The 26298-nt window shown below is 39.4% G+C and overlaps 1 protein-coding gene across 2 annotated transcripts in view; it reads right to left on the bottom strand.

Annotated features, from left to right (window-relative positions):
- Window positions 1–6075: 6075 nt before the first annotated feature.
- The window catches only part of LOC100010471 (solute carrier family 2, facilitated glucose transporter member 5), a 32518-nt gene continuing 12295 nt past the window's right edge, over window positions 6076–26298 (bottom strand). For both annotated transcript variants that reach the window (XM_007493028.3, XM_056795828.1), the window contains 8 exons: window positions 19232–19384; window positions 18479–18604; window positions 16460–16647; window positions 16056–16166; window positions 14488–14589; window positions 13204–13279; window positions 8963–9090; window positions 6076–6728 (listed from right to left, as the gene is read on the bottom strand). In XM_007493028.3, coding sequence (XP_007493090.1) covers window positions 6528–6728; window positions 8963–9090; window positions 13204–13279; window positions 14488–14589; window positions 16056–16166; window positions 16460–16647; window positions 18479–18604; window positions 19232–19384 — 1085 coding nt within the window. In that variant the 3' untranslated portion in view covers window positions 6076–6527. The remainder of the gene's footprint in view (window positions 6729–8962; window positions 9091–13203; window positions 13280–14487; window positions 14590–16055; window positions 16167–16459; window positions 16648–18478; window positions 18605–19231; window positions 19385–26298) is intronic.

Below are 26298 nucleotides of genomic sequence, written 5' to 3'. Positions count from 1 at the left end.
ACTCTGTGGTCAGCTCCCTTACCCACAAATGTAAGCACATAAGGTGCAGAACTCACAGATTTGAAACATGCCTGTATCATTGCAAAGGATAAAAGGGTCACAATTTACACAAACTCCTGTTACACATTTAGCATATGTCATGCTGTCAGCATGCTATGGCTTCAGAGGGGATTCTTAAAGTAACTCTATATTTTACCTCTGTGATTGTGAAATATACACATTTTAAAATATTTTTGTTTTTCGTCCTACACATGCCATACAGTATTTGATTTTTTCTCTCATTTTTTGCATTTGAAGCACATGTCACCGATATTGAAAAGATTTTTAAAATCTGTTTTTATTTTTGCAATAGAATAAGGTAAGATGTCCATTGCCTAGCATATAAGGTGTACCCAAAATTCTTTGGATTATGGCAACCTGTCACTAGTTATTTAAATATTATGAGACTTTTGCTCAATAAATATGTCTGAATCAAAGAGAAACGGACCACAAAGGAGCAAAGAAGTTGACCTGCAAAGGGCCAAAAGAGCATAAAATGTAAAGGAGACCAAACCAATCCTATGGGGATTGATGACATTCTGCACAAAGAGCACAAGGACTTGATCATGTGTGAGACTCAAGGTTGCAGTATTTAACATGTGTTAAATGCAGGACTTCCTTGTACTACACGCTATATCAAGTACATAACATCGATTGTTCTGGCTCCATTATCCCAGAAAGTGAAGAAAAGGGACAAACCAGGAAATACAATTTCCCATTTGTTTTAAGATCTAGTCTCTTTCTATTTTCTTTCATGATATGGCAACTTATTGTAGTCCAGACTGCTAAATTGGATTAATGAATGATTGTCCTTGCAGTCTTATGGGACATGGATCACTACAAGAACCTGTTGTGATTTATGAATTTTTTTCCTTCTTCCTAGAATTTTTTCATGGTTTTGATATCCTATATTTCACTCAGATATTTTTAAAATTACTTTAGTTTTAATATTTTTGATAATTCATTCATATGCTTTATGACTCTACCATGTGTCCCTGAGTGATTCCTATGTGTATCCCTGTATCCTCCTCAGGTGGGAATATGTTATTATACTCCTCAGGGGAAAAGATTATATTATTGTTGTGAACTTTGATTTGAATTTGAGCCCAATTTAGAAAAAGAGACTACCTCCCAGAATCCAGAAGGTGAACTTTTTGGAGAAGGCTCCACGAAGATGTCTGCAGAAACCACTGCTGCACCAGAAGATCCAGAGTGAACTTTGAGACGTGGTGATTTGAACTGTGGAGTGCCGAATGTATACTCTTATGGCAAAAGGGGACTTCCCCCTAATTGGCTTTTTGTCAATGCACCTAATATTGGTTTTGTTCTTTTTCTCTTTTATTTCTCTCTTATCCTTAAATTATTGAATGTCCCTTTAAAACTTGTGATATTACATATACCTCTAGTTAAAGTTATAAGTTAATTATGTTTAAAATGATCCCTTTGGGGAGACTGGTCTCCCAAAGGATCACAGGGTAAATGTATAGTTAGAATGTTGCACCCCAGGACTACTTTCCCCAGAATTCCTTTCCTTTCTCCACCATATTGTGTGTTCACATTTGTATATAGTGTCATTACTCTGTCCTAGCTCTCTCTCTTCTCTCTCAACCATGGCCAAGTTAGCTCCCTCTTTTCCCTAGCTTTTTATTTTCCTTTTTGCTTCAAGTTATTGTTAATAAATCTTATTAAATATAATACTTGGAGTATTTTGGATATTAATCTTACAATCTTAACAGATCACTTAAGCTATTGAAAGTTCTCAATGTATGTTTTCCTAATGTCTGTGTGAAGGAGATAAGACAAAACCTGAAAGAAAAAGTCAGTGACAGCTCTGTACACAAAGTTTGCACAGCTCTAATTAGTTTAAAAGGAAAACAATTAAAAACCTTCCTATCCAAATAACTTCAATAAATATTTCTATTATCACCATTTTCTGCCTTCTGAACTCTATCTCCCAAGACTCTCATTTGGATAAGGAACAAAGGACAGATTTCACACTTTGATTTTCACTTGGGAAACAAGGCAGAGGGACAGAGGGCTGGTCTTAAGAGTCAGGAAGACCTGAGTTTGAATTATGCTTCAGATCATGGGTAGGCCAACAAAGATGTCAGCTAAATTCTTCCTCCCAGCATTCCCCTCCAAAATCTGTAAAAATAAGGCACCAAATCAATTTCTAGAATATTATCATTAACAAAGTCAGGGGACATTTTTTCCTAGTCAAAGATAATTTAGGAGGTCAGAAGGAAAGGTCTGTTACATCAAGGTGGAGATTGGTGTTTTGTTACATGGTAATAACATCAGCTGTGAGCATTATAGGCAGCCTTGGTGATAGAAGCAGCAGTAGTAATTTCAGGAGCTCTATACCCAAAGTCTATAAAGGAATTGTTTAACTGGTCAGAAAGAGATTACAAGGAACCTTGTGCTTGCACTGAACATGGGTACTGTTTGATAACTTCATCATCCATCATGCATTTCTGGGAACTGTATAATGGTAGTTAATTGGATAACTGGATAACATTTGCAGCTATAAAAGATCATGGGTCTTTCATAGACCAGGAGAACAGTGGCCACCATCTCTTTTTCAGGATCATGCCACCTTGTAAATAACGACAACTTACAGACCTCCAGAACAAGCTGGAGAAACAGGAGCATGAAAAAGGCTGAAGCTTGGAAAAATAATGCCTTCTTCCGCAGAGGAGAGGAGAGTTCAACTTTAACACAAAGTTAAAAGACAAGAAATGTGCTGGAAAAATAAGCAAACAATAATAAAATAATCTGACCATAAAAATCTACCATAGTTACAGGGAAGATTAAGACAAACTCAGAAGAAGACATTAATGTGAAAATAGCTACAAGGGAAGCTTCAAAGAAAACTGTAGCTTGGATATAAGCCCAACAAAAATTCCTGAAAGAGCTAAAGTAATAATGAAAAAGGAGAGCAAAAATGACTTGAAAAATACAAATAAGAGTGATAGAAAAAATTAGGGGAAAAGAAATGATAACAATGTAAAAATTATGAAAATAGTATTATGGAAGATGGCAGAGAAGCAGGGAAAATTCAAAATACTGTGAGAATCCTTTCCAACCAACCTTAATATAATGCCTCAACATTGAAGTGAAAAAGCCAATAAAGACCTGATGTGAAGCAACTTTCATGAAGAGAACAACTTGAAAGGAAGGCACAGAGAGTCTAGTTCACTGGAGTGAAAAGGAAGCACAGCTTGTAGGAGACAAGGAGTACTGGTGCAAGTAAATAGCAACTCTGCCCACACCCCATATCTATTATTCCAGGTTCTAAACCTGGGCACAAGCCAATATCCAGATCCTGAGACCCTGCCTGAGCTAATAGCAGAACATGCACAGCTTGTAAAGTTCCAAGTCCCAGCCCAAGCTTGTATCTAGGTTTTGAACCCAAGTGCCAGGTGGTCTATGCAGCATGCCTAGTCTGTGTAAGCACAGGGTGAGGGCCAAGGCCCCAGGCAAAGACACAGGCCTAGAGATAGCCCCTACCAAATCTTAAGGGGAAGTTACAAGCTCTAGCATGGCTGATGTGATCAACTCCAGAGTGAGATGAAAACTCACTGCCCAAGTCTGATACTAAATTTTGAGCCCCAGGACAGGGACCTCATGGTGCTCTTAGTCATCGAATCATCAGTGGGAAGTGGGTTTTGAGGCTCTCAGCCCATGAGCCATCATACATATCTTGGAAGAACTGAAATTTGTGGAAACTCAGAAACAGAGCTAATGGTAGCATCAAGGAAAATCGAAAATCTAAGAGTGCTCTCTACTCTAAGAACCTTTAAGATAAAAGTGAAAGTCAAGAAAAAGACAGGAAAAATCGAACAAATGTGAAAAAAACAAAAACCAAAAAAACATTCTAACCAAAGAAAAATTTTAATACACAGAAGGAGACAGTGAAAGAAAAGCAAACATATGCAAGCTTTCAAAGGAAAATATGAATTGTTCTCAAGTCTGGAAGAGTTCAAAAAGGATTTTAGAGATCAACTAAGAAATCAAGAAATAATTAAACAAAATCAAAAGAATGAAAAAAAAATAAAATAAGAAATAGCTCATTGAAAATACAAGTGACCTGGAAAATAGATCCAAGAGGACAATTTGAAAATTATTGGGTTCCTTGAAAACCATGATAAAGCCTGGACTAATTTCTTTAATGAATATTTATGCAAAATTTTAAAATAAAATGCTAGCCAAGAGGTTATAGCAATAAATCTCAAGGACATACACTATGACCAGGTGAGATTTGGACCAGAAATGCAGGGCTGGTTCAACATTAGGAAAGCTATAAGAATAATTGCCATATAATAATGAAAACAACAAAAATCATTTGATTATATCCACTGATGCAGAAAAAGAGCTTTTGATAAAATACAACATCCATTCCTAAAAAACATCAGAAATCATAGGATTAACTGGAGCTTTTCTTAAAATATCAAGTAGTAATCTACCTAAAACCAAGAGCAAGCATTATCTGTAATGAGGATAAACTAGAAACTTTCCCAAGAAGATCAGAGGTGAAGTAAGGATGGCCATTATCATCATTATTATTCATTATTATTCTAGAAATGCTAGCTCAAGTAATAAGATGAGAAAAAGAAACAAGAACATGCCAAAAAGAAAAATATCAAATTATTTTTTCAGAAGATATGATGGCATACTTAGAAAATACTAGAAAATCAGCTAAAAAATTAGTTGAAGCATTGAACAATTTTAGCAAAGTTGCAGGATATAAAATAAATCCATATAATCATCTGCATTTCTATATACTACTAATAAAATTCAGCAAGAAGAGATGTAGAGATTCCATTATTAGTAGTATATAGAAATGCGATGATTATATGGATTTATTTTATATCCTGCAACTTTGCTAAAACTCCAATTGTCTAACCCTTGTTGTGGTGAAAATATCACCTTTAAAGAGTGACAGTTGGAGTTAAGGGACTTATTCAAGGGTCACACAGCTACAAAATGTCTGTGGTCATATTTGAATCCAGGTCCTCCTGACACTCTATCCACTAAGCCACCTCACTACTCTTATCCATTAATATAAGTTTAGAATTGTTGTTTATTTCATTCCTTGTCCTACCCTTAACATGAATATTTCTCCAGTCTTTATTACATGTGAAAAGTTCTTTGTAATTATGTCATATAATTCCTTAGTTTGCTTTGAGTGAGAAAAGATTCCCAAATATTTCATATTGTCTGTAGTTATTTTAAATGGAAAGATCCTATACTGTGCCAGGCACTCGGGATAACACAAAACTAAAAACCCCCAAAGGTCCTGCCTTCGAGGAGCTTACATTCTTAAATCTAGAGGAAGCCAATTAGGCAAAGACCAACCATCTTCCACATATCATCTGAGCAGGGGCAGGAGTAACTCCTCTGAGATTCCTTCCAGAGCACTTAGCTCCAACCAGTGAATCCAGTTCCTGCCCAGTTTTGTTGTCACCCAAGAGTCTGCCTTCCCTAGTCTCCTGCCCAGTCTGGAAGACTTACCCCTTGGGTATCGACTTCATCAGCATCTCTCATCCTTTTATGGAAGTGAAAGACATTTTTCTGTCTTTGAAGTGGAGCTATCAGTAGAGAGTATTGAAATGGAATATTTTGAGCTATTATGACACAGCCATAATTTTTTACAAACTTTAGACTTTATAATCTGCCGAGTTCTCTGTCAATCTGACTTCCTCTTACTCAATTCTGTACTGAGAAGCCAAACTGATTTCAAAGCAACAGCAAGAAGGCACCAAAAACATTGGGTGGACCCTTCATGGTGAGGTGAACCAGCAGTTGGATAAGGATGAGAATCTTACGAGGGTAGAGATTCATTCTCTCTAAGGGTAGTGGGGAAAGGGCACTCCAGAATCAGTGAGGTCATAAATCTTAGAAATATCAGAGTATAACCAATTACTATTTACCAGACAGAAAACTATCATAGTGGAAAACAAGCAGGGCTGCTTAATAGAAACAATCAGAATTCTCCTTAAAAAAATGACATTTAGGATTAAGGTTAGAACTTAGTTAAATTATTCAAAGTCATCTATTTATTTTGATGTCTTTGTGTTTCTAACATCACATTTTCTAAGAATGTTTCCAAGGGCAGAATGTGGTAGGAAGGAGTTAACCGATTCTACCAGGGTGTCCAAAGGCCTCTGAATGTCCCCAAACTTTGCTCTTCTCTTTTCTCCATGGTGATTGTTCTCAATATAAAAGTTAACATAAGATGTTACTGCTCCAGCCAGACTGAGGAGCAGCTGAGAGTCCTGGTTTAGTCTCAACTGCTGACTGACCCAGAAGATCTTGATTTGTTCAGAATCTCCACGCCGAAACTCAAAGGATGTCCTTAGTTTGCCAGAGGAGCCTGAGGTATCAGGCCAGAGTCTGTACAAGACCCATCCTGTTTCTGGATAGGTCAAATTCTGAGTTGGAAAATGAAAAGGGCAGGCTGGTGAAGGCCAGGCACTCCTACCCGCCTACAGAGGAACAGAAGGCTTGAAGTCCTGAAGTTCCTCTTTCTCTGGTGGAACTTCTGACACCTTATTGATCTTGGCAAAAATCTGGTTGATTTCCACAAATGTCTTAGCCTTGGTCTCTGGGATGATAAAGTATGTATAAATTGTAGTAAGGAGACATATTATACCAAAGATGATGAAGCTGTAGTCACCAAGACCCACCTGTGGAGATGAAGTCATTGATCAAGTCAGCAAGCATTTTATTAAGCACCTAGTTATACCCTTCAAACCCCAACTGCTATAGATTGTCATCCAAACTCCACTGCACATTCCCCTACCATCTGATTCCTCATTTCCACCCCAATGTTCCACCCAAGTTCCATCCAGCCCTTCCAACGTGATCTCTGAAATCCTTGTTTCATAGGCAACAAACGTCCTTTCATCTTAAATCTATTCCTCTTCCCACTACTTCCATCTACTAGCTCTTACCAAAACCTGACTTTCTCTTGATGCCACAGACTCCTTGACCACCCTTTTCAGTACTGGCCACACACATTCACTCATTCCCTTCAGCTCACTGGCCAAAGCGTACAGTTGGAGGACTCCTTGCTCCCCATTACCACTTTCAGGGTCTTATCCTCTCTCCCTCCCTCTCTCTCTGTCTCGGTCTCTCAAGTTCATCTTATTCATTTCTTTCATTCAATCAAACAAAATCCTAGTGGTTATGGTCTTACAGACCCCTTCACTTCCCTTCCTTCCTCAATTTTTTCTCTCCTCCCCAACTCCTGCCCTTACACAAGAGGATTTCACCAAACATCTTAATTCTCTCTCAAATACCCTAACCAGTGAGTTCCTCAATCTGTTCACTTCCCATGAGCTATGGTGTCTGAACTCACTTCAGCAACACAAAGAAGGGCATAGTTTTGACCTTGTTGTCACCTAAAATATACCACTTCCATGTTCAAGAATTCTGAAATCCCTTTATCTAACCATATCCTATTGGATTTTTGCTTCTCCCTCTGCTTTCCTTTACATAACCCCTGCTCCATCCATATCATGTCCTCCAATCTGTTGACCCCTCAATTCTCTCCTAGACCATTTCTCGTGCACTAATCATTCTCTCTTCTCTCCATCCTGACTACTTGGTGAACCAATTTGCCTCTCCACTGAACTTCTCTCTTGAATTCCTGGCTCCCTTATCATATCACTGATTATGTCTAGCTAAACCATAACCTTGAATCATTCCAACCATTTGTTTCCTTCCTGTCTACAGGTGTAATGCAGAATATAGAGAAAATCGCACAAACATTATGACTGGTTCCACTACAAATTTATGTTATATAACCTCAAATGAATCCTCACAGCCTCTAGGAAATACTTCTACACTTTCCTTATCAGTTTACTATCCCACTTTCCACAGTAGCTCTCCCAAACCTTTTCATTCTTCCTCAAATTTGTCATGGTTCCTCATCCTTCCACTCTCAGCAGAGAACTTTGCTATGTTGTACAGAAAAAAATTGAGACCATTCATCATACACCCCCTCCTTTCCCCTCTTCTTCATCTCCTGTCACTCAGACACCATCTCACACAATGAAATGACCCCACACCTTACTGAGGCTAAGCCCTCTACTTGTTCAAGTGATCTCTTTCCATCCTGTCTCCTCCAACAGATTGTCCCTTATGTCATCTCTACTCTTTTACTTATTTTCAATCTATCCCTCTCAACTGGCTCATTTTTCACTGTCTACAAAGATGCCCAATGATGCTGGCCTCTTGGTTAGTCCATGAATAAGACCCTCCATCACTCTGGGGTATTTGTCTCTAGCTGTCTCCCCTGCCTAGAATGCTCTTCTCCCTCCACTCCAACTCCTGATCTCCCTTGGCTTCCTTTCAGTTCCAACTAAAATCTCACTTTCAGAAGCCTTCCCCAACTCCTCGTCATTCCAGTGTTTTCCTTCTGTTAATTATTTCCTATTTATCCTGCATAAAGCTTTTTGTACATATTAGTTTGTTATCTCTCCAATTAGAGCTTAAACTCCTTAAGGGCAAGGACTATCTTCTGCCTCTTTTTGTGTCCCAGGGCTTAGTACAATGCCCGACACATAGAAGACACTTAAATGTTTATTGATTGATAGTCAGTGTTGGAGAGGTTGTGGAAAGATACTTACACTAGAGACTGGTATTAGTGGAGCAGTGAATTTAACATAAATGTTCCAGGAGACAATTTTGAGTTATGCAAATAGTGACTAAAAGTTTCTACTTCAAGGGTACCATCAACAAGAAGAAAGTGTCCATATGCCTTGAAGTATTTATAGTAGCACTCATAGCAATACAAGGTACAATATTGACTCAAGTGCCATTCATATGCCAGCCCCTGTGCTTGATGGAAGCTATTTGAACTTAGGCTTTTAGCTTTTCATGTTTCTGATGAGCTAGGAATCAGTATCCCTCTTACCTGCATGAAAGGAAAGATTAGTCCCACAGTGAAGTTGGAAAGCCAGTGGACAGTGCCTCCGACCATGAAAGCAGCTGGCCGGGACGACTGCAGGAAGATTTCAGTGATGATCAGTGCAGGAATAGGACCTTAGAAAGAAAGATATGGATGAGTGAGACAAGATGTTGGGATTACTCTTCCCTATAATTCCATTTATAGGTGACAGTAGGGGCAAGGCTCTAGAACTTTGGGCCAAATAGGGAAAACCCTTTACCAATAAAATGAGTGAGTTTTTTACCTTGAAGCTACTTTTTTAAAGGGCTGATTACTATCGAAGATGATAATCAAATATTCAAATTCATAATCAATAAAGATTGTCAGCTGTGTCAAAATTCCTAGGCCTATTTAATTTGTCACAAATAAAATCACTCAACATTTCATGGCCGTTAGAGGACAGTTAGAATGATGAAAAAATGTAACAAGTATACTGCACTTTCTAGTCTCGACCTCATTTGAGCTTTCCAACAACTCTATTAGGGGGCTATTGTCTGTGGTACTGTGAATCTTAAAATTGCTCAGACTCTACTTCAGAAGATTTGATTAAGCTATTCCCCATTTTCTACAATGGAGGTACTTAGTCAGGAATATATTGAGAACTTTAAAATTACTCCACCCTGCTCAGACAGTGCCTTAGGGGAAGATAAAGTTGTAAACTCCTGATGGAACAGTGAAAAAGTCCCTAACTCATACTTATAGTAAAGCTATAACCTTAAGCTAGGTCTATTTTTAGATCTAATACAAAAGGGTGCTAAGTACCTATAAAGGTTAAATTAATCACTAAAAGGTCAAGCAACTTACAAAAGGCAAGCTTAACAAAAGAAGTATGAAGTTTTAGTCTACCCATAGAAGGTGAGAACTAAAGAGTGGTGAGAACTAAGAATGAGCAGTCCTGGGAAAAAACGTCTACTGTGATTGGTAGATGTGAAATTTTAGGGGAGGTGACATAAGAGAAAATTTCTTTAAAAGGAAGGGACTTATTGAATTTGAGTTAGTTGGAGTTCATAGTTGGAGATGGAGTTTGGAGTTAGTTTGGAGGAGCTGGCTCTCTGAACTTAGTTCAGGAGTTGAGGATTTCAGTGAAGGACTGGAGTTTTGCTTGGGACAAATCTTGTGGTGAGTGATAAAAGACTGACTAGTCTCTCTTAAGGTTCAGGCCTAGGCCATTTGGCCTAGGCCCTTCATACTATTTTCTCTTATTCTCTCTCTTTCCCTTCCCTTAATTCCTTCATTTGTATTAATTAAAATCTCCATAAAACCCAGCTGACTTGGGTATTTTCATATTTGGGAATTTTTCCCATGGCGACCACTTATTTTTTATTTAAATCAAGACACTAAAAATTATCTTTGCAGTTTTGGCAATTCACAGTCTTGAAACCCACATTTCCACGGCTACAGTAAAGGCGAGGAAATTGACTTGCATACAGGTAAAGTGACTGCCCTTAGTCACGTAGTAAGTGTAGGAGGAAGGACAATGTCCATTGAACATTAAAATCTGAAGAAGATTGTTGATTCTCTATAATATTCAATGGCTATATATGTAATATACTCAAGGGATCCCTCAGGAACGTACTCAATGGGATCCTAGTTAAAAATTCTCGCTGGAACTTTGTGGCCATCTTAGCCTTCAGAGCAGAAGCAACTTGATGGTTCTCCTAACCATCAACCGATATTAGATATAAAATGTCTTTGCCATTGGGCACAGCCTTGAAGGTAGGCAGGATTTGGACATTTCCACATTATAAGGGGATAAAATTACACCTAGCAAAGTTTGAGCTGATCACCCCTCCCCAACTCCTCCTAGCCCACCAGAGTCAAAGCAAGAGTGGAACCATCTCTAGGTTCTCAGGGGGCTGGCTCAGGACACTACAGATTTACCCTTGAGGGCAGAGAGACTTGGGAACCCAGGAGGCTGAAGAACACAGAGCTTAGGTGCAGAGATAGGGCAGAGGGGCTGCCCACAGTAGATTTTGGGAAGAAGCCCAGAAATCACATCAAATAATAAGCAAATTGGAGACCAGAATTGACCTGCTGCAAGCCATGAAAAGCAGGTTAGATCAAACCAAAAGAGAAAACCAAAAGATCATAGCTGAAAACCAGTCTTTAAAAATTAGAATTGGGCAAGAAGAAGCTAATGATCTCACAAGACAGCAAGAATTAATGAAGTAAAGTCAAAAGAATGACAAAATAAAAGGAAACATTAAGCCCATCATTGAGATGACAGACCTGGAAAACAGGTCCAGGAGAGACAATTTGAGTATCATTGGTCTACCTAAAAACCCAGAAAAAAAACAGAAGCCTTGACATCATATTACAAGAAATTATCCAAGAAAACTACCCTTATATTCTTAAATGAGAGGGCAAAATAGACATTGAAAGAGTCTATAAATCACCCTCTACAAATCCTCAAAAGACAAGCCCCAGGAAGGTAATTGCCAAATTCAAGAGCTTCCAAGCTAAGGAGAAAATATTGCAGGAAGCCAGAAAGACAATTACAAAGGATCTGGCAGCCTCCACGCTAAAGGACCTTAAGGCTTGGAATATGATATTCAAAAAGGCAAGAGAATTGGATCTATAATGAAGGATCACTTACCCATAAAAACTGACTATATGCTTCCAGGATAAAGTATGAGCATTTAACAAAATAGAAGATTTCCAAGTATTTCTAACAAAAAGACCAGAACTAAATGGGAAATTTAATGTTGAAATGCAAAATTGAAGAGAAACATGAAAAGGTAAACAAGAAAGAGGGGAAAATATTTTAAAAGGGCTTCAGTAAGGTCAAATTGCTTATATTCCTCTATGGAAAAATGGTATTTTTAACTTTTAAAAAAGCTGTATTCACTATCATAGTAATTAGAAAAATTATTCATAGGTAGAGGTTGGGGTACTAAGTGGTTTAAGATGATATGTTTAAAAAAGGGGGGGATAGATGATGGCACCAAGAGAAACTTGAAGAAAGAAGAAAAATAGGATAAATTATAACATATAAAGAGGCACATATACGATTCTAAGAAAGAGAGGAAGAGGGGGCAGCTGGGTAGCTCAGTGGATTGAGAGCCAGCCCTAGAGATGGGAGGTCCTAGGTTAAAATCTGGCCTCAGACACTTCCCAGTTGTGTGACCCTGGGCAAGTCACTTGACCCCCATTGCCTAGCCCTTACCACTCTTCTGCCTTGGAGCCAATACACAGTATTGACTCCAAGACAGAAGGTAAGGGTTTTTTAAAAAATAAATAAATAAAATTTAAAAAAAAAGAAAGGAAGAGAGTGCTACTAGGTAACACTTAAACCTTACTCTCAGTGGAATCAATTCTTAGAAGGAAGAACATTTAGATCCACTGGGGTATGGAATTCTATCCTACCTGACATGGAAGTTGAGAGGGAAAAACCATGGAGGGAAGTGGGGTGGTGAGTACCAAAACAGAGGGAAGGGAGGCATTAATAGACCCTAAAGAAAATAAAGAGGGAAATAAGAAGGGAGGAGGTGGGAAAGGAAGTAAAATAATGGTGGGGTTTAGGGGACTGATTAAAAGCAAAACACTGATGTAGAAGAAAATGGTGAAAGAAGAAATGGCAGAACCAGGAGAGGAAATCAAAATAATGGGGAATACACAGGTGGTAATCACAAATCTGAATGTGAATAGGATGAATAAAACAGAAGCAAATAGCAGAGTGGATTAGAAACTAAAATCCTACCATGTGTTGTCTACAAGAAATACACATGAGGCAGGTAGACACACACAGGGTAAAGGTAAGAGGATAAAGAAAAATCTATTGGGCATCAACTGAGAAAAAGAAGGCAGGAGTTGCAATCATGATATCTGACAAAGCCAAAGCAAAAATAGATGTGATTAAAAGTGATAGGGAAGGTAATTACATTCTGATAAAAAGCAGTATAGACAATGAGGAAATATCAGTATTTAACATGTATACACCAAATGGTATAACATCCAAAATTTTAAAGGATAAACTATTGGAGGTTAAGGAGGAAATAAATAGTAAAACTATATTAAAAATTCTCACTGGGCTCCTCTGTAATTTTTTCAATGGGTTCCTCTATAAATTTTTTATTGCAACCCTCTATAATACACTCAACAGATCTCTCTCATCCCAGAAGTTTCTACAATTGGAGTAGAAGTTACATCAAAAGGATTCAGAGGGTTTCCTTGCCTGGGGGAAAATGTAAGCATAATCAGGTACTTACTAGGCCCAATGGCATGACCCACAACATAGCAGATCACACACACAATGCTGACATAAGGCATCCAAGCCACGGTGTCCTGTGAGAGAAAACCACATTGATCAAGGATGTGGCAGAACAGAAGCTACCAAGAATCAAAGGGGAGGAAGACAGAGCATAAAAGGGTTGGTCCAGGGGAAGCCTAGAGTTTTATTTCTTGGTGTTTATAAGTATCATTAATTTGTTTTTCTTGCTTAGGGAGTTTGTCTCACTGCTTGGTCAGTAGTAGGAACTAGATGGACTACAACTTTCTCATTCAACAGAATGTGTAGCATGAGAAGAATCCAACTAGCCTGGCTCTATAGGCTGCTTCTTCTAGGATATTTTAGGATTGTCCTTCCTTAGTAGTCTCTCGGTGTCCAAGAATGACAATAGGAAGGATACTTGTGCGTGAAAGAGATTTAAGTGGAAAAGTCGATGCACAGAGACAGTCCCACTCTCTTGGCGTTGGAAGCCTGGGTCCAGTGGCACGAAAAATCGTTACACCTGGAGACTTCCTCAGCTGCATTGGATGGCCGTGTTGTCTTTTGTGCTCCAACACGCCCTGAGCACTCCACAGTGCTTTGCTGCGTCGCCATCTCAGCCGTTGAACCTTCTTATTGGTTTCTTCCGTCTGTTCTGCTGCAACAGTCTTCACATGCTGGGTAAGCAAAGCCCTGGTTCACGAGGGGTCGACGACCCAATGGCTACCCTCACAAGGTTTAGCCGGCCTGTCGAAGCCATTGCCCGGGGTGTGGCCGCTGCCGCATGCTAGCAGCTACTGGGAGCCACAAGTGAGAGCTGGGTGTCAGGTGGGGGTCAGAGGCTGGAGAGCTGCCCTAGGAGGGCATGACAAGCCCTCCATACCAGAGATACTACCCCTCCCTGAGCACCCCATACATACATAGGATTGTAACAGACTTAGAATTGGACATGTCCTTATAAAAAAAGCTAGAGAAGCCCCTTAAAACACAGAATGTCAGAATTAGGAGGGCTACTAAAATTTGAGAATATTTTTAGAGTTTCATAGAATTATTTAGAGCTGGAAGGGACCATAGATGTCTCTAAGTCCAACCTATTAATGTTATAGCTGGGCAAACTGACGCCCATAGAGGTAAAGGTACTTGATCAAGGTCACAAAGCTAGGATGAGAAAATGGGAAGGAAGTGGAAGGCAAGAGTGACCTTGTTCTCCTGGACAGATTAGTCCTTGTCCCATCCTACAAGGCCCAGATCTTTTTAGATAATCAGGGTCTTGGGGGTTCCTTACCTGGAGTGAAAGGGCTATTGTTAACACAATGCAGGCCAGGCAGCAGATACTGAAGCCAATCAGGATGAGCAGTCTCCTGCCTAAGCGTTCCACAATGAACACCTGAAGGAGAAGAGACCACAAGTGAGGAAGGTCATGGGCAAGAAGACAGGGCAGCCCTGGGCTCCTCCAGGCCTCAGATTCTGCAGGCCAGCAGCAGGTCCAATTCTAGCAAGGCATGACAGCCCAGGAACTATCATGCCCACCTAACATTTGTGCCTCTTTCACATTGGGAAGAGGGGATAAGTGAGTCTAAATACAGGACCAGGACACACGGACACTTAAAAGAACAAGAGGCTGGTAGATTGCTTGAGTGCAATATTCTGAGCTGCAATAGGATCAAAGCTGATAGGGTGATCACACCCAGTCTGGCACTAGTATGACAATGGGGGAATAGAGGCTGCCTAATGAAGGGCAGATCAGCCCAGGTCAGAGACAGAGTAGCTCAAAGCTCCCAGGCCAATCAGCAATGGGATCAGACCTATGCCTGGACACTGTACTTCCAGCCTGGCTGGGAGAGGAGCCCAAGTCTCCAAATTAAAAGAAATGGGGACATCTGCCTAGATCCTGAGGACAAAATCATAGTTTGACCAATGTCAAATTGGTCAATTTATTGGTCAAAATATTCAGAATATTTCCATCTCTCCTTGGCACTTGGATCCTGAAAATGAGACATTAGAAATCTTGGGCTACCCAATGATGACTTTTCTTTTTTTAGACACCAACAAGGGCTTCCTCACCATGGCCACTGAACTGAATGAATGGAAGGTATCCTACTTCCATAGATGCCTGGCTCCCCATGGACCAAACTATAACTAGGGCTGGTCCACTGGGCCTTTATTCCAGATCCCACCATGTAGAAGGCACTGAAGAGATCATTGGCAGTTCTCAGTTTATCTTCTGTTTACGCCATATATATCTTGCAAAGACATAGTTACTTGCATGTTGTCTCTTCCAGTAGAATGACTGCTCTTTGAGGGCAGGGGACAAAGCTCGTGTTTTTGGCTGTCTTGGCATTCCTAGCACTTGGCACATAGTAGGTGCTTAATAAATATTCATTGGCTGCCTGGCTTTAGCAACTGAGAAACAGCGAACTCAGCAACTGACTAGCAAGAATTGGTCAAGATGGCATGCTACCAGATTGGCAGCTGGTTGACTGTGTGGGAGTTCAGTGTTTCTTGGTTGTTGAAGCTAGGAAGCTAATGAACATTTATAGAGAACCTACTATGGGACAGACACTGTGCTAAGTACTAGGGATACAAAAAGACACCCTTCAGGGCGAGACAACATATAAGTAACTGTAGCCGTGAAAGATATAGATATATGATGTAAATAGGAAAAGGTGTATTTGGGGTTGGGGGAGGAAGTATAAGTGAGGAGGGAGAATTTCATAGCCATAAACATAGAGAACAAGCTCCTCTGTGCACATTTACTCTTGGGCTCCCCATTCCCATTTCCCTTGGGATCTCTTTCAAAGATGTTGACTTCATTATGGAAAGAAACGTCATGGGGATTTGGGATATACGTACAGCTAAGATGGTCATCACCACATTGACTGAACCTGTCCCCACCGTGACATATTGGACATCATTTTCCTGCACCCCTGCTCCCTTGTAGATCTTGTCTGCATAGTAGTAGACCTGGAAATCACAGTAAAGGAGACATTAGAAGGGACCAGAACAAGAGAGATCAGAGGAAGGAGTGACACTCCTGGCAAATGACGTCTTCAGAGCTTTCCTGACACCGAGCCCCTAGTGCTTTTCAGTGGGTGTTTATAGAAGTGGAAGTCAACTCTTCCTCCACAGTAATGTCTACAAGACTGAACTCAGGTTTCCTCCCAGGCCTTGAGATTCTCCCACTTATTGTTTTGTAAAGACATGATTCCTAATTCCCTCCAGGACCTCAAGGTTCTTCCTCCCATTTCTTTACCTACCCCATTTATTCCTGAGAGCTGCTGGCCAGCCATCAAGGCAATAATGGAAATGAGTTGCCACCTGATGGCCTTTGTGCTAAAGAGATTCAGCACAGACACTTGGCCAGCTGCCTTCTCCAACTCGTCCTCCAAACGAATCTCCTCCATCTCTGCCTCAACATTATCAGAGTTTCTCAGTTTCTTTAAGGCTGAATGAGAAGACAGGAAAAATTGGAATTATGCAAATAAGTTAACTAAAAAGTCCATACTCTTTGACCCAAAGATTCTTTTGCTAAGCATATTCTCCAAGGAGATAATAAAAAAATAGGCCCCATAAATATCAAAATATTGAGAGCATATTTTTATTTTTTTGGTAGCAAAGAACAGGAATCAAAGCCCATCAGATGGGGAATGGCTAAACACATTGTGGTCCATAGATGATGTAATGGAATATTAGTATAGTGTAGGAAAAACTGAATGGGGTGAATACAGAGAAACAGGGGAAGATTTATATGAACTGATGCAGATTGAAATAAGCAGAGTCAGGAAAACTATATTCACAAGAGTATAAATGGAGAAAAAAAACCTCTAACAAAGCAAATGAAGATGCATTTTGTAAAAATTATGGAGAATTCTGGAATGACCTCCAGGAATTGATGCAGAGTGAAAGGAGCAGAACCAGGAGAACATTGTACACAGAGACTGATATGCTGTAGTACAATCAAATGTAATGGACTTCACCATTAGTGGCAATGCAGTGATCCTGAACAACTTGGAGGGATCTACAAGAAAAAACACTATCCACATTCAGAGGAAAAACTGTGGGAGTAGAAACACAGAAGAAAAACAACTGCTTGAATACTTGGGTTGGGGGGATATGGCTGGGGAAGTAGACTCTAAATGAACATCCTAATGCAAACACCAACAATATGGAAATAGGTTTTGATCAAGGACACGTGTAATACCCAGTGAAATTGTGGGTCAGCTACGGGAAGGGTGGGGGTAGGGAAGGGAGGGAAAAAATATTCTTGTAACCAAGAAATAATGTTATAAATTGACTAAATAAATTCATTTAAATTTTAAAAAATTATGAGAATTAAGTTGATCTCAATGAGATAAGATAAGAGACTTCCATTCACTGCTTTGAAGAGGTAGAAGTTTATGGGGGTGGACATTAAATTAATTTCATATTTTTTTCCATGTATTGATTGATTTTGCTGAGTATTTTTCTTTTACTTTCTTTATCTCTTTTCTTTTATTCTTTTCTTTTTTCTAATTAAATGAAATGTTTCTCTGAGAGCATTAATAGGAGCACCATATTGGGAATTCATCCAGTTTAAAACATTATTAATTTTTAAAAATCTCAATGAAAGAAGAAAACATAAGGATGCTTCTAATCTCCCTAGAGCTGGTCCAAACCATTACTGAGTCTAGGGATATCACCATGCCCCTTTTCCTCCCCTTTTGTCATCATGATAAGCACCTAAAACATTATTTCTTTCATTTGACCTTCAGAACCATCCTGATAGGTGTTATTGTGATCATTCGCATTTTACAAAAGAGAAAACTGAGGCATGGTTTGGTTCCCCAAGGGGACAGAACTAGGAACTATCTGAGGTAGGATTTGAATTCAGTTATTCCTGGTTTAAAATTCTACACTCTCTCCACTATGCCAGGCTATCCCATACCCTGGGCCCTTCTGGGCAATTTGTCCCCAAATAGAAACTATGTTGAGATCAGAAATTCATGATTCATCTCTGAGGAATTAAACTAAAATAAACTGACTAGCCATTTCTAGAAGCTCAGTCTCTAGTGTACAGCCAGGGCATGCAGATAACCCTGGAACCCATAAAGTCCTGCCTTCTCCCTCCATCTAGAGTACAACTTCTGAAACTAGCCTCCCACACTAACTGTCCTCTCAACTTGCAGAAGACCAATCATAGCCCTGAGAGTGACAGGTGGAAGGAATCTCAGAGTCCAATCTTCCTCAGCCCCAAAGCATCCTGAATGAACTCTTGGTATATCCCAGGGACGCCTTACCTTTTCGTGCTCCTTCTTCATCTCCCTTTTGCATCAGGATATATCGGGGACTCTCTGGGAAGAAAGGCAGCAGAAGCAGCTGCAGGGCTGCAGGGATCCCAGTTATCCCGAGGAGAATCGGCCATCCTACCAAGATCACAGGAGCACAGTTAGAACTGGATCCAAATGCCTCATTTTACACATGAGGAAACTCAAGCCCAGAGAGGGGAAGTGATTTGTCCAACCTCACAAAGCTTCTGTGTGACAGAGCTGAGATTCAAACCCAAGTCCTTTGCTTCTTCTCAGACCATTACAACTCCCCTCAAATTATCTCTTCAAACTTAAATTCTCCATTTATTTCATTCTAGAATTAAGTCAAAGTTGCCTACTTGCTATTCCTTACACATTACAACCCATCTTCCAAATCTGTGCCTTTGCATTGGCTTAGAATATCCTCTCACCTCACCTCCATCTCTTAGAAGAATATCTTGTTTCTTTTAAGACGTTCACCTCTTTAGGAGACCATCCTCCCCCAACTGCTAGTATTCTCTCCCCCTAAATTACCTTGAATTTATTTTGTATAGGTCCTGAATTTATTTGTGTGCATGTTATCTTCTGTGATAAAATATAAGCCCCTTGAGGGCAGGGATTGACTCACTTAACTAAGTATGTAATAAATGTTTGCTGGTTGACTGATGGACTCCAATTCCAACATTCTTTTTGGGTCAAGGAATGATTTCTTAAGTAGTTAACAGGTGAGCACATCAGCCTTACCTTCTTCACTTGTGAGAATGCTCCGAAGACCAAAGATTTGGGCTACAAGGATTCCAACAGTGATGAATAGCTGAGGGACCACACCAATGGCCCCTCTCAGGTTCTTGGGGGATAACTCTCCCAGGTACATGGGGACAACATTGGAAGACAGTCCTGATAATGGATAAAATAAAAAATAAAATTTGAATATATTAGTCTTGTCAGAAACAGCAATACAAATAAATCCATTCACATCTCTCCCATCTCAGCATTTACATTCCTACCCATTATAGACCCATTTTCCATCTGTGTGTTAGTAACAAGGAAAAAATGTCATTTTTTTCTGTTCTGGCTGGGTGATGGGATGAAAACAACTTATTTCTGAGATGAAATTTGTATCAAAGTGCATAGCCCCGTATAGACAAGGGAGTCTTACTGGGCTGTCAAACCAGGAAGTTGAGTTTCCATGGGGTTATTTTCTTTATAGTGCTGGTACAGTGTATAATTTTGACAGAAAAATGCATTGTGGTCCTTGTGACCATGAGAATATAGGAAATGGGTTGATGTATGAGTCTTTAATGAGGACCTTCCTTTAGGGTTGACATGGCTGGAAAGAAGGATGTATAGTTGTAGAGGACCAGAAATAGATGGTTAGGGAATCCCATGGGCAGTGGTCATTGCCTCAATTAAGGTATCACTGCTGAAATTTAGATGAATGGATCTTCTGTTCACATTCCCACCCAAATGGAATATATATACATATTATATATACACATATGTACATAAATTAATTTTTATTTTTTCAATTAACCAAAGGGCATTTCCCCCCTCTAACCTCCTCTCTCCCCATTATTAAAAAAAAAAGAAAAAAGTCATTATAACAATTATGCTCTGTCTAGCAAGCATCAAGACAATCAAAATCTAATGCCAGTTAAGAACTAGAACGGTAGATAACTGGAACAGACAAAGTACACAATACATGGGAGTAAATGGCCATGGTAATCTATTGTTAGACAACCCCATGGATCTAAGCTTTTGGAACAAGAACTCACCATTTGACCAAAAACTGCTGGGAAATCTAGGAAATAGTATAGCAGAAACTAGGTGTTAACTAACATCTTACACTATACCAAGACACGGTAAAAATGAATGTGTGATTTAGACATAAAAGACGATATCATAAACCAATTAGAGGAGCATGGAATGGTTCACTTGTCAGATTTATGGATAGTGGAAGAATTTATGACCAAACAAGAAATAGGGAGCATTACAACATGTAAAATGGACAATCTTGATTATATAAATTAAAAAGGTATTGCACAAAAAGAGCAATGCCACCATGATCAGAAGGCAAGCAGAAAGCTGGGGGGCAGAGGGGAATTTTTTCCCCAGAAACATTTCCAATAAAGGCTTGATTTCTCACATATATATAGGAACCTGAGTCAAATTTATAAGAATATAAATTATTCTCCAATGGATAAATGGTCAAGATATGAACAGGCAGTTTTTAGATAAAGAAATCAAAACTATCTATTGTTATATATGCATATATACAAATTTCTATATTATTATTGACTAAGGAAATGGAAATTAAAACAATTCTGAGATACCACCTCACAGCTATCAGATTGGCAAATATGACAGAAAAAGGAAAATGACAAATGTTGGAGGGAATACAGGAAAATTGGGACATTAATGCACTGTCAGGGGAATTAAGAACAGATCCAACCATTCTGGAGAGTAATTGGCACTATGCCAAAAGGACCGCAAAACTTCAATCTAGCAATACTACTACTAAGTCAATATCCCAAAGAAATTTTTTTAAACAGGTAGAGGCAGGAAGTATCTATCTGTATATAAATATTTATAGCAGTTTTTTTGTGGTAGCAAAGAACATTGAAAGGAAGTCCATCAATATGTAAATGGTTGAAAACATTGTGGCATATGATTGCAATTGAGATGCTATTTTGCTATGAGAAATGAGGAGCAGAATTATTTTAGAAAAGTTTGGAAGACTCAGAGGAACTGATGCAAAATTAAGCAGAACAGGAGAACATTGTACACAGTAACAATAATCAACCGTTCTTAACAATATAATGATCCCAGACAATTTCAATGAACTCATGATGAAAAATGCTCTCCATCTCTAGAGAAAGAACTGATGGAGTCTGAATGCAGATCAAAGCATACTATTTTTTATGTTATTTTCTCCAGATGTTTGTGTTCCTTTCCTTCCTTCCTCCCTCTCTTTTATCTTTCCTTCCTTCCACAATTTAGCCAAATATATTTTGCATGATTGCACATATATAACTGATGGTGGTAGTAGTCTCTCGGTAACCAAGAATGATGATTGTCTTTGTGCGTTTTCATCTATGGTGTATAGATGAGTGTGCACAAAGACACTTGTGCGTGAAGGAGATTTAAGTGGAAAAGTTGATGCACAGAGACAGTCCCACTCTCTCGGTGTTGGAAGCCTGGGTCCATTGGCACGAAAACTCGTTACGCCTGGAGACTTCCTCAGCTGCATTGGATGGCTGTGTTGTCCTTTGTGCTCCAACACGCCCTAAGCACTCCACAGTGCTTTGCTGCATCGCCCTCTCAGCCGTTGAACCTTCTTGTTGGTTTCTTCTGCCTGTTCAGCCGAAGCAGTCTTCACATGCTGGGTGAGCAAAGCCCTGGTTCACCATGGGTCGATGACCCGATGGCTACCCTCACAAGGGTATAACTGATATCAGATTGCTTACCATCTCAGAAGAGGATGTAAAGGGAAGAAGAGAGATTTTGGAGCTCAAATTTTAGAAAACAAATGTTAAAATGTTACAAATTGTTTTTTCATATAATTTAGAAGAAAATTATTAAAAATCAATGGATATTTTAAAAAAATATGTAGTTGGTTAAACAAAATACATTCTCCCATTAACAATATTAACAAAAAATTATGTCTTAATTTGTACTTTGAATCTACTAACTCTCTTGAGCTCTCATCCTTTATCAGGAGTCCTTGGGAACCCTGGTGGGTCATTGTGTTCAGAGTTACTGAGTCTTTTCATTGTTGATTATCTTTATAATTTATATATATAATAAAATAATTGCTATTAGTATGTAAATTATTCTCCTGGTTCTGCTCACTTCACTTCTGCATCAAGTCAGGGAAGTTGTCTCAGGTTTGTTTGATTTCTTTTTTATAATAAATCTCTTATCACATTCTTATACTATGACTTGTTCAGCCATTCTTCAGTTGATAGACATCCCTTCAGTTTCTAATTCTTTGATACCATTGAGAGCTATTAGAAATATTTTTACATGTATATGGTTTTTCTCTTTGAGGAAGAGAACTAATCCTAGAAATTTCAAGGTTTGTGTGGAGAAGAAATCCTTCCTTTTTACTCTTTGATCCACTCAAATTGCCATTGAAACCCCCACCCTCCTTTGTGTTATAGACCTATGGCTTCATGGGGATAGTGAATTTGAGTAAGAAAACTCCCTCATCTAGTAATAAAAGGGCAACTACTTGGGACAGCTGGGTGGCTCAGTGAATAGAGTGCCAGTCCTAGAGACCAGGACATCCTGGGTTCAATTCTGGCTTCAGACACTTCCTAGATGTGTGACCCTGGGCAAGTCACTTAACCCCAGTTGCCTAGCTCTTACCACTCTTTTGCCTTAAAGCCAATACATAGCATTTATTCCAAGACTGAAGGAAAGGCTTTTTAAAAAAAGTGGGGGTAAGTGCTCTGTTACTTATAGTCTCAGATGTTTCCTGGGACATTGAGAGTTTCTAGGACTTGTCTGAAGTTACATAGCCAATATTTAAAGAGGAAGGACTTGAATTCATGTCTTCCTGACTGAGTCCAGTCTTCTATCCATTATGCTATGAGGCCTCTTGGCCAACATAAAAAAAAATGATAATTCTTATTCATTTTTAGTCCTTTCTGTGACCCTATTTGGGATTTTCTTGACAAAAAGACTAGACTGGTTTGCCATGTCCTTTTCCAGGTCATATTACTGATGAAGAAACTGAGATAATTGAGGTTAAGTGACTTGCCTGGGTCATACAGCTAAGAAGTGTCTAAGGCTATATTTGAACTCATCAAAATGAGTCTTCCTGATTCTAAGCTCAGGACTCTATCTACTATGCTACCTTGCTGCCTATAAAAATAGTTGCTAATATTCATAATGCACCTACTATGCTCGAAGAACTGTGCTAAGTGCTTTATAATTATTACCTTTGTGGAAAGGAAACAACAATCCCATTTCCATTTCCCAATAAATATTACACCCTAAACCTCTTTATAATGTTGTTAGGGATATAATTGTACTTAGAACATGGAGGAGTGATAGCTTTGAGTATGGACCTGTAACATTGAAAATCATCCCTCAGGGATGTGGCAAAGTAGGGACATTAATTCATTGCTGGTGGAGCTGTGAACTGATCCAACCATTCTGGAGGGCAATTTGGAACTATGCCCAAAGGGCCATAAAAGACTGTCTACCCTTTGATCCAGCCATAGCACTGCTGGGTCTGTACCCCAAAGAGATAATAAAGAAAAAGACATGTACAAGAATATTCATAGCTGCACTCTTTGTGGTGGCCAAAAATTGGAAAATGAGGGGATGCCCCTCAATTGGGGAATGGCTGAACAAACTGTGGTATATGTTGGTGATGGAATACTATTGTGCTAAAAGGAATAATAAAGTGGAGGAGTTCCATGGAGACTGGAACAACCTCCAGGAAGTGATGCAGAGCGAGAGGAGCAGAACCAGGAGAACATTGTACACAGAGACTAATACACTGTGGTATAATCGAACGTAATGGACTTCTCCATTAATGGCGGTGTAATGTCCCTGAACAACTTGCAGGGATCCAGGAGAAAAAAACACCATTCATAAGCAAAGGATAAACTATGGGAGTGGAAACACCGAGGAAAAGCAACTGCCTGAATACAGAGGTTGAGGGGACATGACAGAGGAGAGACTCTAAATGAACACTCTAATGCAAATACTATCAACAAAGCAATGGGTTCAAATCAAGAAAACATCTAATGCCCAGTGGACTTACGCGTCGGCTATGGGGGGTGGGGGGGAGGAAAAGAAAGTGATCTATGTCTTTAACGAATAATGCTTGGAAATGATCAAATAAAATATATTTTAAAAAAAAGAAAAAAAAAGAAAAAAAGAAGCTTTTCCCAGTTTCCCTAAAAAAAAAAACAAAAAAAAGAAAAAGAAAATCATCCCTCAGGTCCATACTCAAAGCTATCACCCCTCTACATGACTTTTGGCAACATGCTGGCAGCAGCGAGGTGTTGGCAATGTGGTCTAATGAGTAAATGAAGATTTCCCATAATGCTCCTGGAGAGAGTGATGAAGCTGGGCTTCCATCCCCAGTAATAACAAAAGAGGCCACCAGATGGCGCCAAAGTGCCTCCTGATCCAATCAGGGACCCTGCCGGTTACCCTCATCACATATGTGAGAATGAAAACAGTCCATCTGCTGTGTCTAGGATCATAGGACAAGATTTAAATTTAACTGGAAGAAACTTTAAGAGATTGCAACACACAGGAAAAAGTTCTGTTTAGGGAGTCAGAGGACCTGAGTTCAAATTTCACACCTAGGCTGTTTGGGGGTTAAGTCCATTCACCTCTGTGAGTCTCAGTTTCTCCCTATGTAAAATGATGATGGGAAGTGGGGTATAATATCATAATAAATCAGTGGTGGAAACTCCAAGAAAAAAGGTTCCTGTAGGGTGCATATTGTCTTAGAAAATCCCAAGTTGTCATTATCTCTGTTCACTTATCCATCAGTTTATTTATTAGATTAATTATTCTGTTTTTAATTCCTTTTGTTAAACACGTTCCAATTACATTTTAGCCCTGTCCTGGTGCAGTCAGTTTTTCAAGTGTGAACTTGACATTTCTGAACTAAGTTACCTCTGAGGTCCTTCCTGACATTCTTGGTTCTAGATTCTAAGGTCCTGAATTGTGGGTTTTGAGTTCCCTCTAGGTTTTTACATTCTGGATCCTCTGAGCCCCCCAATATCTCTCCAATATTTCTCCACTCCCCAGCTCTCACCATTCTCTCTGCTAAGGTTTCTTTTAGCTCTATGTGTTCTCTTCAGAACAAAGCCCAGGACTCCTTGTGAAAGAGTGGCTGGAGGGCTGCCCCAACCCAAAATCAGGAAGATGTGAGTTCTAATGCTGCCTTTGATCCTATGGCCTGTGAGATTTAAAATGGTTGAGGTCTTAAACTATAGTGATTAAAATAGTGGAAGATATAAATTGTGATAGATATAAGAGAGGGTGAGTAAATTTGACCGCAGAAAATATGTTTCACTACAGTGTCTTGGGTTTTAAAATCAAATATAAGGTGGTCGCCAGGGAAATATTCCCAATTATTCAAATACCCAAGTCAATTGGGTTTTATAGAGATTTTAATTAACAATACAATGAGTAATCAAAGAAAGAGAGAGAGAGTAAGAAAGGAATAAGTATGAAGGGCCTCAAGCCAATATGGCCTAGACCTGAGTCTTAAAAGAGAAATCAGTCAGTTTTTTAACACTCACCACAAGGTCTGACTAAACAAGGATACTAGTGACACCAGGCCAGCGTCCTTCCTCAAAGAGTCTTCCAGCCAGAGATTGTTTCAAAGGGCCTCTCTCAAGAGCCTCCAGAGCTCCTACCCCAGAGGGACAGAGCCCCTCAGAGGAGCTCCTCAAGGAGCTCTCCTTCAGAATGAGATTTCCTCCAAGAGCACTTCTCCTTAAAGAGATCTATCTCCAAGGAAAGAGCCCTCAAGCATCAGTCCTCAAGGAAATGAGTCTCTCAGAATGAGATCCTCCAGAATGAGAATCAGAAATCGAGATCCTGAATGAGATCCAAGCTCTTATTTTTAAGGGCAAAAATTTCCTCTGTCACCTCCCCTAAGTCCTTACATCTACCAATCACTGTAGATGTTTCTAAAGGACTGCCCATTTTGAATTCACAGCTGAGTAGTTTTAATCTCTTTAGTAAGTCAGAAAAAAATGCTGCTGTGTCGACAAATTTCATTAAGAAAAAAACCTCTGAATAAGTTATCACCCTTTTAGGTTTAAGTA

This window comes from Monodelphis domestica, chromosome 4, assembly GCF_027887165.1.
Source record: "Monodelphis domestica isolate mMonDom1 chromosome 4, mMonDom1.pri, whole genome shotgun sequence".
Lineage (NCBI taxonomy): Eukaryota > Metazoa > Chordata > Mammalia > Didelphimorphia > Didelphidae > Monodelphis > Monodelphis domestica.
This window is presented reverse-complemented; position numbering and strand designations above follow the sequence as displayed.